Raw genomic sequence first — 15,997 nt, 5'->3', positions numbered from 1 at the left:
TTGTTGGGGGTAATAACACCTGATAAAGACAACTGTGGAACCTGGCCACAGACAGGAGAAGACTGCATTTAACTTCCCACTCTTCCTGAAGTTCATAAGCTATTTTAGTTTTGACAAAAGTAGATCTTTTCATGTCAAAAGATGTTTGGGAATAGACTCAATAAAACTAGAGTCAAGGAATGTGTGAGGCACATGCTTAAGAGATAAATATCTTCTTTTTTTTTAACTGATTTTTTTCTCATACTTTTGTAAGTAATTAATGTATCTAATTATATAATTATTTGCACTGAATTCATAACAACTTTTCCGTTGGAACTTTTTATTGCTGAAAGATTTTACTCAGTCTAGATACAAGTCAACACCTGTTTGTTCACAGCAACCTTAACAGGAATCATGAGTGCTATCCATGTGGGAATTTTCCCTCACTGACGCAAAAGCTGAAGCCTGTAGGCCTGGTAGAAAAGCTGCAATATAGTTGCATTCTGGTTTTTATCTCTAATGCTCAGGGGCAGTCTTATAAGAACTCCATGCTTTACAATACATACGTACCAGAAAAGAAAAGCTTGAACTGCAAAACCATCTAAATATCTAAAAGAAACTAATAGAGCCAAGGCTCCTATCCAGATCACAAATGTGATCTTCAGGTTGCTTTTCCTTAAAACTGATTTAGGTTTTGTACCTACTTTTCCTGCCCACTTATCTGTAAAACAGTCTGCTATTCTTTGGTCACTATTCAGGCTATAATGTTGAAAAGATAGTATTTCCTAAGAAAACAGAGGCATGAGCTATGAGAACTAATGCAGCATTTCAGGTAGAGAGCTGCGATCAATGCAACATTAGCATTAACTTCAGCAAGGCTAGGGTTGAACTCCTGATACCCTAGGAAAGAGTGATGTCTGGCAACGAGACAGGATTCAAAAGCAAAACATCAGTGCATTCAAAAACATTACTTGTATCTCACCATATGAAGGAATTTGCAGTGGCAAGCACAGGCATTGGCAACACTGAGGAAATCTGTGGAGACTTCCACTCATTTTCACAATATTCTCAGAGTGCTTCCAAAAAGTCCGAAACATCTGGTGCATTCTAGAAATGTTTAACAAATCCTTTACATAAGCAGATACTAGTATATTTGCATGGCAATCAAACTCCTCAACAAAATGATGAGGTATGAATGTAAGAAAAAAAAAGTATTTTAGGAATCTTCACTAATGTACTTTTGCTTAATAACTGAGTTACAACAGACATGGCAAATAGACAAATCCAAATAAAAGTTTCTCTTATCTATAGAAACCAAACTGTGCTGTCCCATCATGTGTTCCTTTGGACATAATGGTCCAGGCCATACTTAAGTCCAATTAAAATCCAGATCTGTGCAAGTCCTTCGCTCTGTGATCAGTTGATGTGCAGCTGCTCAGACACCTCAATGTAAGTAGCAAAAAGAAAGGTACAAAAGCCCTGTCAAACTGTGGGCTGCAAAGCAAGCAAAGGCTTCAGCAGCCCATTGAAGCAGCTCTGTCTGTCCCATTGCTCCCACAGGAGCATTGAACTCTTGAGCAAGCAGGCCATGATGCGAGGAAGCTGTACCTCTGCCAGCCCAGGCCTTCAGCTGTGTGTCCAGCGGGGCTCCATACTACGGAGGGGCTTTTCAGCATCAGCTGTCAAGATCCCCAGATCCCCTCCAGATGCCTTCAAGATCTCAAAATCCCTAAAGAAAAGATATAAAATGTAACATAACCAGAGGTAGCTCACCTACTAGCAACTGAAACAAATGGCTAAGAAACCTCGGGCAAACTTGTTTAATTCACAAGGTCCATGTGTCTGTGTGAAAATTTGCACGCTCTCGCATCCATATGCTAGAGGAACTTTTCTATTTCGTGCAGTCCTGCAAAGCTTAGCTTTTCAGAAGCTGTCATTCCAGCACCGGTAAGAACTGCCTCTGTGGGGATGGAGGCGGGTGGTAGGGTTTGGGAACACAGCCTTTATAACCGGAGCCTGACAAGCGGCCAGGCTTTCTTTTCTGCTTTTTTTTTTTCTGGAGTTAGTAACAACCTCTGCCACCTTTTGTCTTGTGAGCTACTGCGCTGCGCGGAACGAGTAATAGAAACCTGTGAAGGGATGAAAATAGTCAGCGTAGGCGGTGCTTAGTCCGGACTCACTCTTGCTGCCGGCTACCTGCTGAGGTGGGTTTAAGCAGAAGCTTAACTATTTCTGTCTCCCCAAGACAGTTCATCTAAGCCGAGCTGGACCTGCCTAGCGCCGCTCCGGCTGTGCTGGAAGCCGCAACTTCTGAGCCTCCCTAGGCAAAAAGCATACGGAAGTTTTTTGAGGTGAGGATCGGGGCCAGCGCTGATCGGCCCCGCTCCACTCCGCTCTGCTCTCTGCCCGGCTCCGGCTGCCGCGCCGGCGGACAGCCCGGCGGAGCAATTGCAAGATAAACCGGGGAGAAAGGGGGAAGAGGGAGGATAAAAAAGGCGAGGAAAAATCCCCCCAGCCCTCCTTTCCCCAAGGAGGCGTCCCCGGGGCTCTCAGTCTCCTGGCTTAAGAGGCCGCCGCGGGCGACGAGGCGCGGCCGCTCCGCGGGGCGGGAGCAGCCGTAGTTGCGCGGAGGCAGGCGGAGCAAGTTCTCGGGGGGGTTGAGGGTTCCGTGGCCAGCCGGGTGGTGCACAGAGCCGGCTGCCTGCCAGGGTCAGCGGGGCTGCGCCCTTGTGAGCCGCAAGGCACCCTGCCCAGCGGCACCCGCAGCCTTCCCTTCCTCCCCATTCCCTGCCCTTCTCTTTCCTTCTTTTCCTCCCCGGCACCTCCCGGCCCTGGTGGGGGGCCGCCGCCCCTGGCTGGGCGCGAGCGGGGTGCCGGGGAGCGGCGGCCCCGGTTTTCCCCCGCGGAAACTTTGGCCGGCGCGGAAGGGGGAGGATGGAGCTGGGGGAGGCAGCGGCAGCCCCCCTCAACTGGTCCCGAGATGAGACAGAGCCGCCCCGCGGGGAGTTCAACCTCTCCGGGCTGCCAGTGACAGAGGGGAAGCCCCTCTTCGGCATCGGCATCGAGAACTTCATCACCTTGATCGTCTTTGTGTTGATCTTCGCCATGGGGGTGCTGGGCAACTCGCTGGTGATCACGGTGTTGGCAAGGAGCAAGCCAGGCAAGCGCCGCAGCACTACCAACATCTTCATCCTCAACCTGAGCATCGCCGACCTGGCCTACCTGCTCTTCTGCATCCCCTTTCAGTCCACAGTCTACGTGCTCCCTACCTGGGTGCTGGGTGCCTTCGTCTGCAAGTTCATCCACTATTTCTTCACCGTCTCCATGCTGGTGAGCATCTTCACGCTCTCGGCCATGTCGGTGGACCGCTACGTGGCCATCGTGCACTCCCGACGCTCCTCAGCCTTGCGTGTTTCCCGCAATGCACTGCTGGGTGTGGGGCTCATCTGGGCGCTCTCCTTCGCCATGGCCTCACCTGTGGCTCACCACCAGCGTCTCTTCCACCGCGAGGCCTCCAACCAGACCTTCTGCTGGGAGCAGTGGCCCAACCCTCGCTACAAGAAGGTCTACGTGGTTTGCATGTTTGTCTTCGGATATCTACTCCCGCTGCTGCTCATCTCCTTCTGTTATGCCAAGGTGGGGCAAAGCAGGTAGAGGTGAAGGGTATGTAAAAGCAAGGGGGGGGGGAGGCACACACAATGGTGGTGGGTGTCCATGAGCTGTGGGGCCATCTCCGGTCACATAGAGGGACATGGCACTGTTGGGAGGTGACAGGGCAGAGGTGAGTCTGTGGTGCAAAGGGAGAGGGTAGGTTTTACAGCTGAGGGATGACTGGAGCACAGGGGCACGTGTATGGCGCAGACATTTCAGGACAGGGGTTCCACAGGGCTAGGAGAGGGGGGTGTTCTGGCAATTACTGGTGTCCCTCTGACAGACATACTTGTTGCAAAGTGCTGAGAAGCTGCAGCACTGTGCTGCTTTCTCTGTCAACACAGCTCTCCTATTTTCTTGCTGTGCCGTATGAGTTTAACTCGGATAAAGTACAACAAAGTGACAAGTTGTTTAGGCTTCAGATGAAGCACTGCAGTTACTTAAAATGCAGTGCACTTAAAAATGACACAAATCCAACAGTTAGGTCTGATCCAGTGAACGTGTTCAGAGCAAAAGATGAATCCCACTGCCCGGTCTCTGTGAGCCCTGTCTTGTCCCAGTTGAAGTGTACGTGAGATTTACTTCTGACTTCAACAAGGGCAAGGTGGTGCTCGGGAACAGTGCATGGGGACACAGGTATTAAAAAGCAGTAAGTGAGCGTGCCTGAATAAGAGTATTTAAGGACTTTTCTGCTCAAACTGTCATAGTTTTCTGTGAAAATTAATTGCAGCCTTCAGCATATGGTCCACTGCTTTCTGCTGCACAGAAGCTGAAGCTACAGCTGCTGTCCCTGAGTTAGGCAAACATCCTCCTGTTGCTGTGCCAGCAGCCTTCAGGAGAAGGATTCCTCTTGAGGCAGTAAGTTACATTTGAGAGGACAGGTCTGCTCTTGCAATTAAAGACTGCTGAACTGTAAAGACAAGTTAAATAGATGTAATTTAAACAAATAATTTGATGTTCAGTTTTATATGCATTTCATGTAAATATTTAATATTCATATTTATATTTCTATCTGCATCAGCTTAATTGTGATGTGCAAATTAAGGCTAGAGTGGCATCCAACTCTGCTAAAACCAAGTTAGGCAGAACTCAAAGAACAACCTTTCTAAATTACTGTTTGTAATGCAAAAGTCTGACTTGGTAAATGGAGAAGAAATACATGCTTTCGTACATAAACTTGAGTTCTGGTTTCCCTGGCTGAATACACTGATGCTTCATCTACAGTGCTGAATATGACTGAGCTATGAGAGGGATGAAACTTGCTGTAGCCACAGATTATCAGTTTTAAGGAAAGATTACCTATTTCAGGGAAAATGCTATGGAATGTGAGCAGAGGGAGCTTTTCAGCTATTAAGAATTATTATATTTTTCAAAGCCAATGCATCTTCAGTTTCAATATAAAGTGGCAGCCTTCAAAGTCTAATTATATTACAGGAGATTGAAAACTAGCTTTTCAAAATTACAACAGTCCTGAATAGTATAGGGGGGAAAACTGAAATAGACTTAAACAAGGTACAGGCATAGTAAACATAACACACCATCTTGTTACAAAGCACCACTACAGAAGTAGATCACTTAATATTAGTATGAATACAAAACAAAACCCCCACAAAACCCCACGTCAACAAAGCAACTCTGTGGAATATGTTCTCAGAACAAGTTCACAAAATCAACGCTGCTAAAAGTTACAATTCAAATCTTGTGTGTAAGTTATTGCCAGGCTAGGATCTTGCTCTTGCTTGGTGATGTGTTTTGAGTCTGTGTCAGGCTAGAAGATCCAACCCGAAGGGGATGAGTTTTAGGAGATACGTAGAAGATATCTGGTATTCCCATCGGTGTCAATGAAGCTAAGAAATGCCATGACTTGTACATAGCTTTTGGAGGTATTGTAGCCTGCGGCATAAATGCTCATTCCTGTCCTCACTAGGAGCCACTGGCAAATCTCCAACTACAGTGCTTTGGCACATGGGGCAAGGTCAGGGGAAATTAAGGATGGCTAATTGAAAATCGGAGCTGAAGTTTTCAATTTGCCAAAGCCATTACTACTCTCACAGGTCTCAAGCAAAGTGGTCACTGCAGCCTCTTGCTGATGTCACTGAAGTACTGTGAAGTACAAGTGTTTGGGCTTCTGAATGCATGCAGGGTTACTGCTGTGTAATAGCCTTAGAAGTATTATAGAAATAAATGCATTAGTTTCTTATGGACTTCACTGGTTTTCATGAACTGTGGATTAGCTAAATAATGCTATATTCTGATACACTAGATTAAGACAAAGGAGACTCATTTCTCTACTTGAATATATTGCCTTTTTCAGACTCCTCTAAGGCAGTTCTGTTTCTTTTATAAGGAAATTGCAATTGAACTTTCAGTTTTGAAAGTCTCATTTTTTAGGCACTCTAATAGGGAGCTGAGTTCTTTCTCTCAATCTCTATTAAATTATGTTAGGAGAGATTTGTGTTTTCCCCAGTGGATAGCAATACTGTTAGAGCCTACGGAAGTGCTGACATAGTGCTAGATATTTGGAAACAGCGTCCCCCCATAAAATCAGAGATGGAAATCTCACATGACATGCTCTTAAAGCAGAGATTTATGAGATCGTGCTCTGTGTCCTGTGTGTACAGCTATCCATTTCCTGTCTCCCACAAATAACTTTTGTTGAGTTTCAACCAAATTTGGCAGAGGAGTGAAAATATCAGAAAGAATGATATTTCCTTAGTTTTGTGAAAACAGGAGTCAATGAAGAAGGTGGAGAGTCTGCATCATCCTCTTTCCTTTCAGGAAAGTCAGTCTGCACTCAGCTGTTAAACATCAGACAAGCCATAGGGGGAAGAGGTCTGATGTAGCATCTACTCATGGAAGACACACACCTTCTTGGGAACACACAGTCGAGAGATCACAAATCCATAGCTGACTAGCTTTTGTTGGCTCACAGAACTACTCTTGAAAGGAACTTACTACTCCACCCAGAGGAGCAGTGATTATATAGTTATTAGCTGAGTTACAGTGCTGTATTTTCTTAATACTGACTTTTTGCATGTGTTTTATAACACTGCTACGTTTGCTCACTGACGTGGTCTCAAAGGGCAAAGTGATAAATACTTCCCAGTGAGCTTCTAACAACTGGCATCTGCCAGGGTAGTACAATGTGACAACTGATTTTGGGTACTTCTGCTTTTGAATACCCGGTTATGAGGATTTATAGGCTTGGTTATAAGTAAGTTGTAAAAAGTAGGAGCCTCAACATAAAATACAAGCTTACATGGTTTTTGGCTTAAGATATTATATTTTAAATTTTGATGAGCAATGAGGGAAAACTTTACTAAACCACACTGAAAAGAAAAAAATTAATGGTATGACATATTAGCAGTACTATTAAATGAAAGAGGGTGAAGGATCTGTTGTGACAATAGAAGTAGCAGCATTGCTTTGAAGAATGGATTGCAGGCAATGGCACTTGAATTTAAATCAGGTTCATACTATAAAATACGGTTCAGAATGTAATGCTGACATTATGGCTCTGTTAAACAAGCAGTTCATTCTTATTAGATAATGACCTTGGGCGGGCTTTCCTGATGCATCATTTTCAGTGGCTGATAATGAAGGTGTAGTCAGTGGAATTATATCCAGACAGACAGGAAATACACTTTGCAACAGTGTAGACTTCAGACTTCTACAGCATTTGGCAGATTTACACAAATAGGCACTGATAACAATCTTTTTTTCTCTCTCCTATATTGGAAAAATCCTTTTCTCAACTTGATTTGTTCATAGTTGTGTATTACAGTCTGGACCAGGCTGAAACGTCATATACTTCTGTGATCCTGAAAATCTTACACTCTCTTTCCTATCAGGATAACTTCCCATAGCACCCCACTCTCATCTCCATAAAACAGGAAAGCTATTCCTTCCCCAAGAATCAGATAAGATCTCCAATTGACAGGTACATGAAAGCTGGAGTTGGAAAAGTTTCATGTAAAGGGTGAATTTTTCCACAGAGCTGAGTTTTTGGAAAATACAACAGGTTGTTGAGAACAGGTTGCGACCTGTTGTTTAGAAAGGTGCATATTTTATTACATGAATTAAAAATGCACATGCAAATGTAGTAGTGGATATCTTGAAATACTTTCTTTAGAGAAACAGCCTGAGACAAATTAAGAGGCACTTGTAGAATACTTGCTCATTCAGGTGAAGTGACAGTGGCTGTTAGGGATACAATTGATTATTCATTGGCCCAGAGAAGAGGTAATTTGAAAAGGACAGTGAGGTGTCTTTGATTTCCCTTGTAGTGTTTGTGCATAAACATGGCTCTTAATATCCCTCCACAGGGTTCTGTGTAGGTCTCTGAGTGCTGTTTGACTGTTGTTGATAGGTAATTAAATTCTGCCTACTTCTCTTGCTGCTGGTTTGCATACCATCTGGTACACTATCATGTAGAGCCAGCATGTTTTCACTGGAGAGAAATATGTATATAATCGAAAGAGGGGAACTTGAGAAGGATTCATTGGAAGGTTATCCTTTAAATCTTCAATGGACAACCCCTCCCGCCCCTCATATACTAAATTTAACACTTTCATCTACTGCATCTTTCTTTGGACTACAGAGAGACACAATGCAAAGATGTGTGCTAAAAATTTCAGAACAAAAGATAAAAATATTTGTGATTTTGAGAGAAGATTTTGCAGTTCTAATTTCTGGGAAGTGTTTGTCTGACTTTAGTTTTGGGTTGTAAGGGAAAATCACAGTTCAGTACAGTCTGTGCATGGTGGGAGGTTGGATTCACAGAGGCCCAGTAGAAGCAGCACATCGTTGTAAGTTATGTCAAGTAGCAGTGATGGGAAGTGAACTTCACTGTATTTCTCCCATGCTCTTTTTTGTTTTACGTATTTCACCCATGAACTAAGCAGTACACAGTGACAGCAGGTGAATAAAGAGTGAATGGGCTAGCGAGTCTTCTCCCTGGTCTTCTGCTGGATCTCAGGGGCTCTTATGTCCTTTCTTTCTCATCTACTCCTGGAGAAGAAAGAAAAGCTGAAGCCAAAACAGGCTTTTCTCAGAGAAAACCCATTTATTTTTCTCCTGCTTTTCTGAACTCAGGTCAGTGTTGGTAGAAGCCTGGCCAATGTTTCAGAATAGGGAGTACGTGTAGGGCTAAGTCATTCACACACAAACATGTTAGTGCACAGGTAAGCACAAATGAACTGCACTTCCAATGTTAAGTGGTTACAAGTAATTTTTATTTCTATTATTGTTCCTGGTTTCTATTGTTTTATTGTTCACTGGTAACTAAGAGTAGATACTTGAAAAGTGGAATCCACTGATTATGATTATTCACAAATAACTATCATTTCTTTTAATTCATTATGTAAGTTTCTAAGATTTAAATCCAGAGTGAGATCAAGTCTGTAGGTCATCTTGTCTGGTGTCTATCCTGGTAGTGGTTAGCTGTGCATTCTAAAGAAAACAGGGAAAATATCCCCAGATAATGTAAGAGAATTTGAATTTGTACACTTTTCTCCACCTCAAGAAGTCTCTTTATAAGCCCTAAAGTTTAGTGTTATATTCCTGTTAATGTTGGATGATCTTACCTATTAGATTATTCTCAGTTCATCTTAAAGCTATGTAAGGTGCAACCTAACATCATCATTATCTAATTGAGCTCTACACCTCAGCACTCTTTCTATTCCTCTGATTTTAATGAAAATCTCGAGTTTAATTCAGCATCTCTCTTTTTTTATTTAATTCTGTATGGTTTACAACTTGTTAAACACATTCAGCTGAAGAGATATTCCCTGCCCCACATGCCTACAAATCATGCCATATGAATTTATTAGATTTGGTTAATAACGATTGCAGGTAAATTAGGGTGTGCACCTCTATGTGACCACTATCCAAAATCTTATGTATAAATCATTATGTTAAAATTTGGACCCTGCTCTTGGATGATGAGCCTTTTTGAGACATATGTAAAAAAAATTATTTGTGAAAGGTGCATGACAAATATCACCAAATTCTTGATAAAGGGTATGCCTCATTTGAGATACATTTGAGTATAAATTATTTTTGAAAGCCTAAGCTTCTTTCAAAGATCAAATAGCACCAACGTCCTGATTATATTAACCAAACATCCATCTGAAGAAAGCAAATTATGCAGGTGACTCAGAAAAGCTCTGACTAAAAACACATACTTTTTGTTACATGCAGTAAAGGTCATTCTAAATTAACAAGCACTGACATTTTCATGGAAGAATGATTGCTAATTCTAGGTGTATGATAGGTTTCCGTTCGTTGCCTTGTTCATTTGTAATATATATTTGTTATGTAGTATATCTGAATTTTTATAGAAGAATTCAGTTGTTGCCTGCTTCATATTTGTTGATTGCCGCAGATGGAGATACTTAATTCCTTTGGATTTTGTATTGTGCACTTTTGAAATGTGTAAATTGCATCAGAGATGTTTGTAAGCAATTCATCAGTACTAGAGAGCCTACCCTAAAATACATGGGTTTGAATTTAGAAAGCGCTGTAATACAAGATACAAATTAATCTTTTCAGGTTCTTAATCATCTGCATAAGAAGTTGAGAAATATGTCAAAGAAGTCAGAAGCATCCAAGAAAAAGGTAGATTGCTTTCATTACCATTATGTACTTGTTTATAGTTGGTTTATGGCTAAGCTAATTTAGTATCAAATTGCTTGTTGCAAAGATGTAATGGAGAGAAGGAATTGAAGTATTTAATGAGGTATTAAGTGTCTCTCTGAACTTAGCAGGATTGGAATATATTTTGATCTGAGTTTTTCATCTCAGTGCATTAAGCCATCACTTAAGATCCCCACATTCTGAACTTCAGAGCCTCTGAAATTTACACATGAATAGACAACCTCTCTCTGGTACTAAATTGGGTTGTTTGTTTTTTTTTTTTGCCTCATAGGCGTTTTCCCCTAACTTGTAAATATTCTCTTTTTTTAAAAAAAATTATTTTTTAAAGTAGTTGAATCATTTATGAATCATAGAATCATTGAGCCATTGACCACAACTCTTTGCATGTGACCATCCAGTGAGTTCTTTATCCACCGAGTGGTCCACCCATCAAATTGGTGTCTCTCCAATTTAGAGACAAGGATGTCATGTGGGACAGTGTCGAACACTTTGCAAAATCCAGGTAGATGACGTCAACTGCTCTGCCCCTGTCCATCAGTTTCATAGCCCCACCATAGAAGGCCACCAAATTGGTCAGGCAGGATTTCCCCTTAGTGAAGCCATGCTGGCTGTCACCAACCACCTCCTTGTTTTTCATGTGCCTTAGCATGCCTTCCAGGAGAATCTGCTCCAAGAGTTTGCCAGGCACAGAGGTGAGACTGACTGGTCTGTAATTCCCCGGGTCATCCATTTTCCCCTTCTTGAAAATGGGGGTTATATTTCCCTTCTTCCAGTCATCGGGAACTTCAGCTGACTGCCATGAAGATCAAGGCAAAAAAGTCATTAAGAACCTCAGCCTTCTCCAAATCCAGAGTGGCCAGTTCTCCCAATAGCTTCCGGAGGGGGCCTACGTTGTCCCTAATCTGTCCTTTATTCGCTACGTACCTATAGAATCCCTTCCTGTTATCTTTCACATCCCTAGCCAAGTTTAATTCTAACTGGGCCTTAGCTTTCCTCACCTGGTCCCTAGCTTCCCGGACAACATCCCTGTATTCTTCCCAGGCCTCCTGTCCCTGCTTCCACCTTCTATAAGTCTCTTTTTTCCTTTGAATTTTCCTCAGCAGCTCCTTATCCATTCAAGGAGGTCTCCTGGCCCTCCTGCTGCACTTCCTTCTAGTTGGGATGCAACACTCCTGAGCTTGTAGCAGGTGATCCTTGAATAACAACCAAGAGTCTTGGGCCCCCCTGCCCTCTAGGGCTGTATCCCATAGAACCTTACTAAGCAGGTTCCTGAAGGGGCCAAAATCTACTCTCTTGAAGTCCAGGGCAGTGAGCTTGCTGCACGCTCTTCTCACTGTCCTGAGGATCTCAAATTCGACCGTCTCATGGTCGCTGCATCCAAGGCTGCTCTGGAGAGTCGTATTTGCAACCAGCCCTTCCCTGTTGGTGAGCACGAGGTCAAGCATGGCACCTCTCCTTGTTGGCTCCTCTATTACTTGCAGAAGGAAGTTATCTTCCACACAATCGAGGAACCTCCTGGATTGCTTGTGCCAGGCCGTACCATCGCTCCAACAGATATGAAGAATTACTAAATTATATGATGAGACTTTAAAATAATGTTTATTGTTCTTTGTGATAGAAGTCTAATAAGAAAGCTTCAATGATTTTTCAATTCTGTTGATTTTCCACAAAACATTTTTTTCTGCTATGTTCAAGACATAAGTTATGTACTGTTACAAGTAGAATCAGGAAAGGTCTTTAAAGCAGAATATAAGCTTTGTGATTTAGAACAATATTTGATGTGTTTATATATTGAATTTGTCAGTAAATATAACACAGTTCTGATTTTTGAGCAGATTTGACCAAAGTAATGATTTGAATAACTTCTCAGTTTATGAATGCGGAGCCAGAAAAAACCCTTAGGCTATATCTTTTCATTTGGTCTGATCAACTATTACCATATGGGCATGCAGACTGTCTCCAATGTAAATGAAATATACATGGGCTCTACAGGAAATAAGTAATCTATTATTTACGCATTCCCTACTTTTTTGAAAAATATGCTGGTCAATAAGCTTTAATACCTAGAATTAAAACAACTGAGGTCCTGATTCTGTAAAATACTTGACATATATATTTTTACACTTCATGTCATCAAGGCCAAAAGGTCATTTTCAAAGGTGTTCTGCACATTGCCATCTCTACTCTCATCTAAATTATTCTCAAACTGGAAATAATCTCTGCATTTACTCTAAACACTAACCCTTAAAAATTGCAAGTAAAAATCAGATCTGGCTAGGAACTCGTTACATAGCTTCAGGGAAAAGCATTATGTATATGCCCAAGACTGCTTGGACATATTAATGATCAGAAACCAAAGGGAAAAAAACCCAAAGGGCAGCCCAAACTTTTTTTTTGCCATAGCAAATACATTTTTCATAGAATCATAGAATCACAGAATGGTTTGAGTTGGAAAGGACCTTAAGATCATCTAGTTCCAACGCCCCTGCCGTGGGCAGGGACACTTCACACTAAACCATGTCACCCAAGGCTCTGTCCAACCTGGCCTTGAACACTGCCAGGGATGGAGCATTCACGACTTCCCTGGGCAACCCATTCCAGTGCCTCACCACCCTCTCAGTAAAGAATTTCTTCCTTATATCCAATCTAAACTTCTCCTGTTTAAGTTTAAACCCATTACCCCTTGTCCTGTCACTACAGGCCCTAGCAAAGAGTCCCTCTCCAGCACCCTTGCAGGCCCCTTTCAGATACTGGAAGGCTGCTATGAGGTCTCCACGCAGCCTTCTCTTCTCCATGCTGAACAGCCCCAACTTTCTCAGCCTGTCTTCATATGGGAGGTGCTCCAGTCCCCTGATCATCCTCGTGGCCCTCCTCTGGACTTGTTCCAACCGTTCCATGTCCTTTTTCTGTTGAGGACACCAGAACTGCACACAATACTCCAAGTGAGGTCTCACGAGAGCAGAGTAGAGGGGCAGCATCACCTCCTTCGACCTACAGCCTAACTCATGCTTTTTTAAAGCAAAAGTTTTCATTAGTGTGCTCTCTCTGGTTACTGTATCTTTCTTCTTTTTCTTCTACAGTTTTGTTAGAAACGCATTTCAGGCTTAATTATACATTTATGGCGTTACTCAAAACTTTATGAAAATTTCAGTAGTAGAATCTTGAAACTGATGTGCTATATGTGTGAAAATAAGTTAGTGAAGGGTACAAATGTGCCTAAATGCTATTTGTCATGCTTTTTGGTCATAAAGCGTCAATATTTAACATCATGTATTTCAGGTGGGTTTTCATGTCTTATGGGAAACCCTAAGGAAGCTCCCATTAGGTAAACAAGAGCTGCCCTTTAGTGTTACTTTGGTTGCAAGCCATAGTGATGATTTTGGTAAGGTAAACTCTGAAGTTAGGATTAGGAGGACTAATGGGATATAGCAGATGTTTTGAGGTTCCCTAATACAAAATTGCTTATTCTGCAGATATGAAAAACCTTAAATAGTTACAAGAGGCACATGGTCAGCCTCTGTTTTGAGGTGCATCTGTATAATTTTTTGAAAGTCAGTGATTTTCCTGGTATATTCTGAATTTTGAACACACTGAAGTAATTTGCCTCTTTTGAAGTAATTGTGGAAATGGTATCCAGGCAATATGTTTTCAGTTGGAATATTAACACATTTAAAGGATCAGAGAAGGAATTGCTCTTTATTTATACTTCCTTGTTAGCACATAGTCTCCTGATGAGATCTGAAAGAGATAATACGTGTGTGGCTGTTTGATAGTGGCAACTGACTTAAACTCCACAGGGCTAAGTAGGTGAATGGCTTGTGGAAACAGAGGAATCCTGGAGACTAAACAAATTATATTTTAATACAGATACAATGTCGTTTGTTTCTGTTGTGAGATTTTACTAGCCAACAGCATAGGTTACTTTGACCTGTTGCCAGTGAAATCAACCTTTATATTTTTCTGTAAGTTTCTGTAAATTCAGCCATGTTCTGATTAGATAGGTCAGTCAGAATTATTATATCTAATATATTCAGGAAGTAAAGACCAAGTTCAATAAGCTAACCAAAAGACTAGATAGTCTGTGTGCTGGTACTTATCACTCTGGCCACTGGTTTACTTTTGCCTGTGGAGAAGAGCCTAGCTTATCTGAAAAATTATTTTGTAACTTGTTAATATAGTAATGATAATGGTCCATAACATAATATGCTTTTGGAGGCTTTTACTGGGAGAGTGATTTAGTTGAAAGAGATACTTGTTAGAGGAGTAAATATTAATTAGTTGAGCAACTGCAAAGCAGGAATTGCTGTTTCTGAAATAAGTGAAAGCTAAAGAAAGCAATTGACAGTCAAACTCCACTGTGCCCTGGCAGAATACCTTCAGCACCTGAAAGATCTGTACTGACTGACGCTGTAGTTGTCTGGATGGATCTAATGAACTTGATGGGACTGTCTCTCATAAATAGTGAGAGTGGAGTCAGGAGACAGCACTTAGGATATTTTGTATTCCCTTTTTCAGATTTTGGTGCTTGGTGGTGAGCTTTGATTTCCAGGTTGGTTTTGATAATTGATGATGACCAACGTGTGAAATTTCAAGCTCCTTACTTTTCTTTCTTTTTTTTTTTCCCCTAGTTGCATCCCAGAATGTTGTTGCATGATTCCCCCTGTGGAAATTTCACGTTTAAAGGAGAGACTTTCAAAAAGCACCTTCTCTTTTTGCAGACACTTGAGCAAAGTGTTTGTCTGACTGCTCTAAGCTCTTCCACTATCTGCCCTCACATATAATAGATCTCTCTTGAAATTATGGTCAGAAATCCTTGTACACCACACTCAAATATAGATCATTAGATCTGGATGAGATTTCCCAAAGACCCATGTTATCATTATTTTACATCAAGCTTATACTTTTGTCTAGGGAATCAGGAACGTAATTCTTTTACTTTCAAGCAAAGCTATATATGCTTTTTACTATGGCATTTTCAGGGCTAAAGTTCTTCTTGCAGTAGTCACTATCCAGACTAAAGCCTATATAAGGCAATGGAGTTAAATCAGTAATAAATAGTCCACAGTGTGTTCTTTCTCAGCATTTCCCCATGCCACTCAGTAATGGTTTTGAAACAGGTTTAAAGCAGATTCTTCAAGTGCTCATCAGACATCTGTGTTTTCCTTTTCCTGTCTCAGACAGCACAGACTGTGTTGGTGGTGGTAGTGGTTTTTGGCATCTCCTGGCTGCCGCATCACGTGATTCATCTCTGGGCTGAATTTGGAGTTTTCCCACTGACTCAAGCCTCCTTTCTCTTCAGAGTAACAGCGCACTGCCTGGCTTACAGCAATTCTTCTGTGAACCCGATTATATACGCCTTTCTCTCTGAAAATTTTAGGAAGGCCTACAAACAAGTCTTCAAATGCCAGATAGGTAATGAGTCACCTCTGAAAGATGCCAAGGAAAATAGAAGTCGAATAGATACGCCGCCATCTACCAACTGTACACACGTGTGAACTTTGAAAAGTCATAAAATGTTGGCTTCTCATTTGTGTGAACCAAACACCTAGAAAACAAAGCACAATGAGCTTTATCCTGGGTTTATCTTGATGAAGCTAATTGGTATTTAATGGACTGAAGTTGCATTTGTAGCAAAAGTTTGTGAAACTGGTATGAAAGAAAGATCCTTTGCATCTTAGCTTTGTCAAATGAAGCTCTTGGACCTTTAAAA

At 41.8% G+C, this 15,997-nt stretch overlaps 1 protein-coding gene across 1 annotated transcript; it reads left to right on the top strand.

Annotated features, from left to right (window-relative positions):
• Positions 1–2,913: 2,913 nt before the first annotated feature.
• On the top strand, positions 2,914–15,782 carry GALR1 (galanin receptor 1; the record flags this gene model as incomplete). The annotated part of the gene is made up of 3 exons (XM_080611469.1): positions 2,914–3,615; positions 10,183–10,248; positions 15,465–15,782. 3 exons carry the CDS (start codon positions 2,914–2,916, stop codon positions 15,780–15,782), a joined length of 1,086 nt encoding a protein of 361 aa, XP_080467595.1.
• Between the last annotated feature and the right edge of the window lie 215 nt (positions 15,783–15,997).

Source organism: Psittacula echo (assembly GCF_963264785.1).
Source record: "Psittacula echo genome assembly, chromosome: 2".
Lineage (NCBI taxonomy): Eukaryota > Metazoa > Chordata > Aves > Psittaciformes > Psittacidae > Psittacula > Psittacula echo.
Note: the sequence above shows the minus strand (reverse complement) of the source record. Positions and strands in the feature narration are given on the sequence as shown.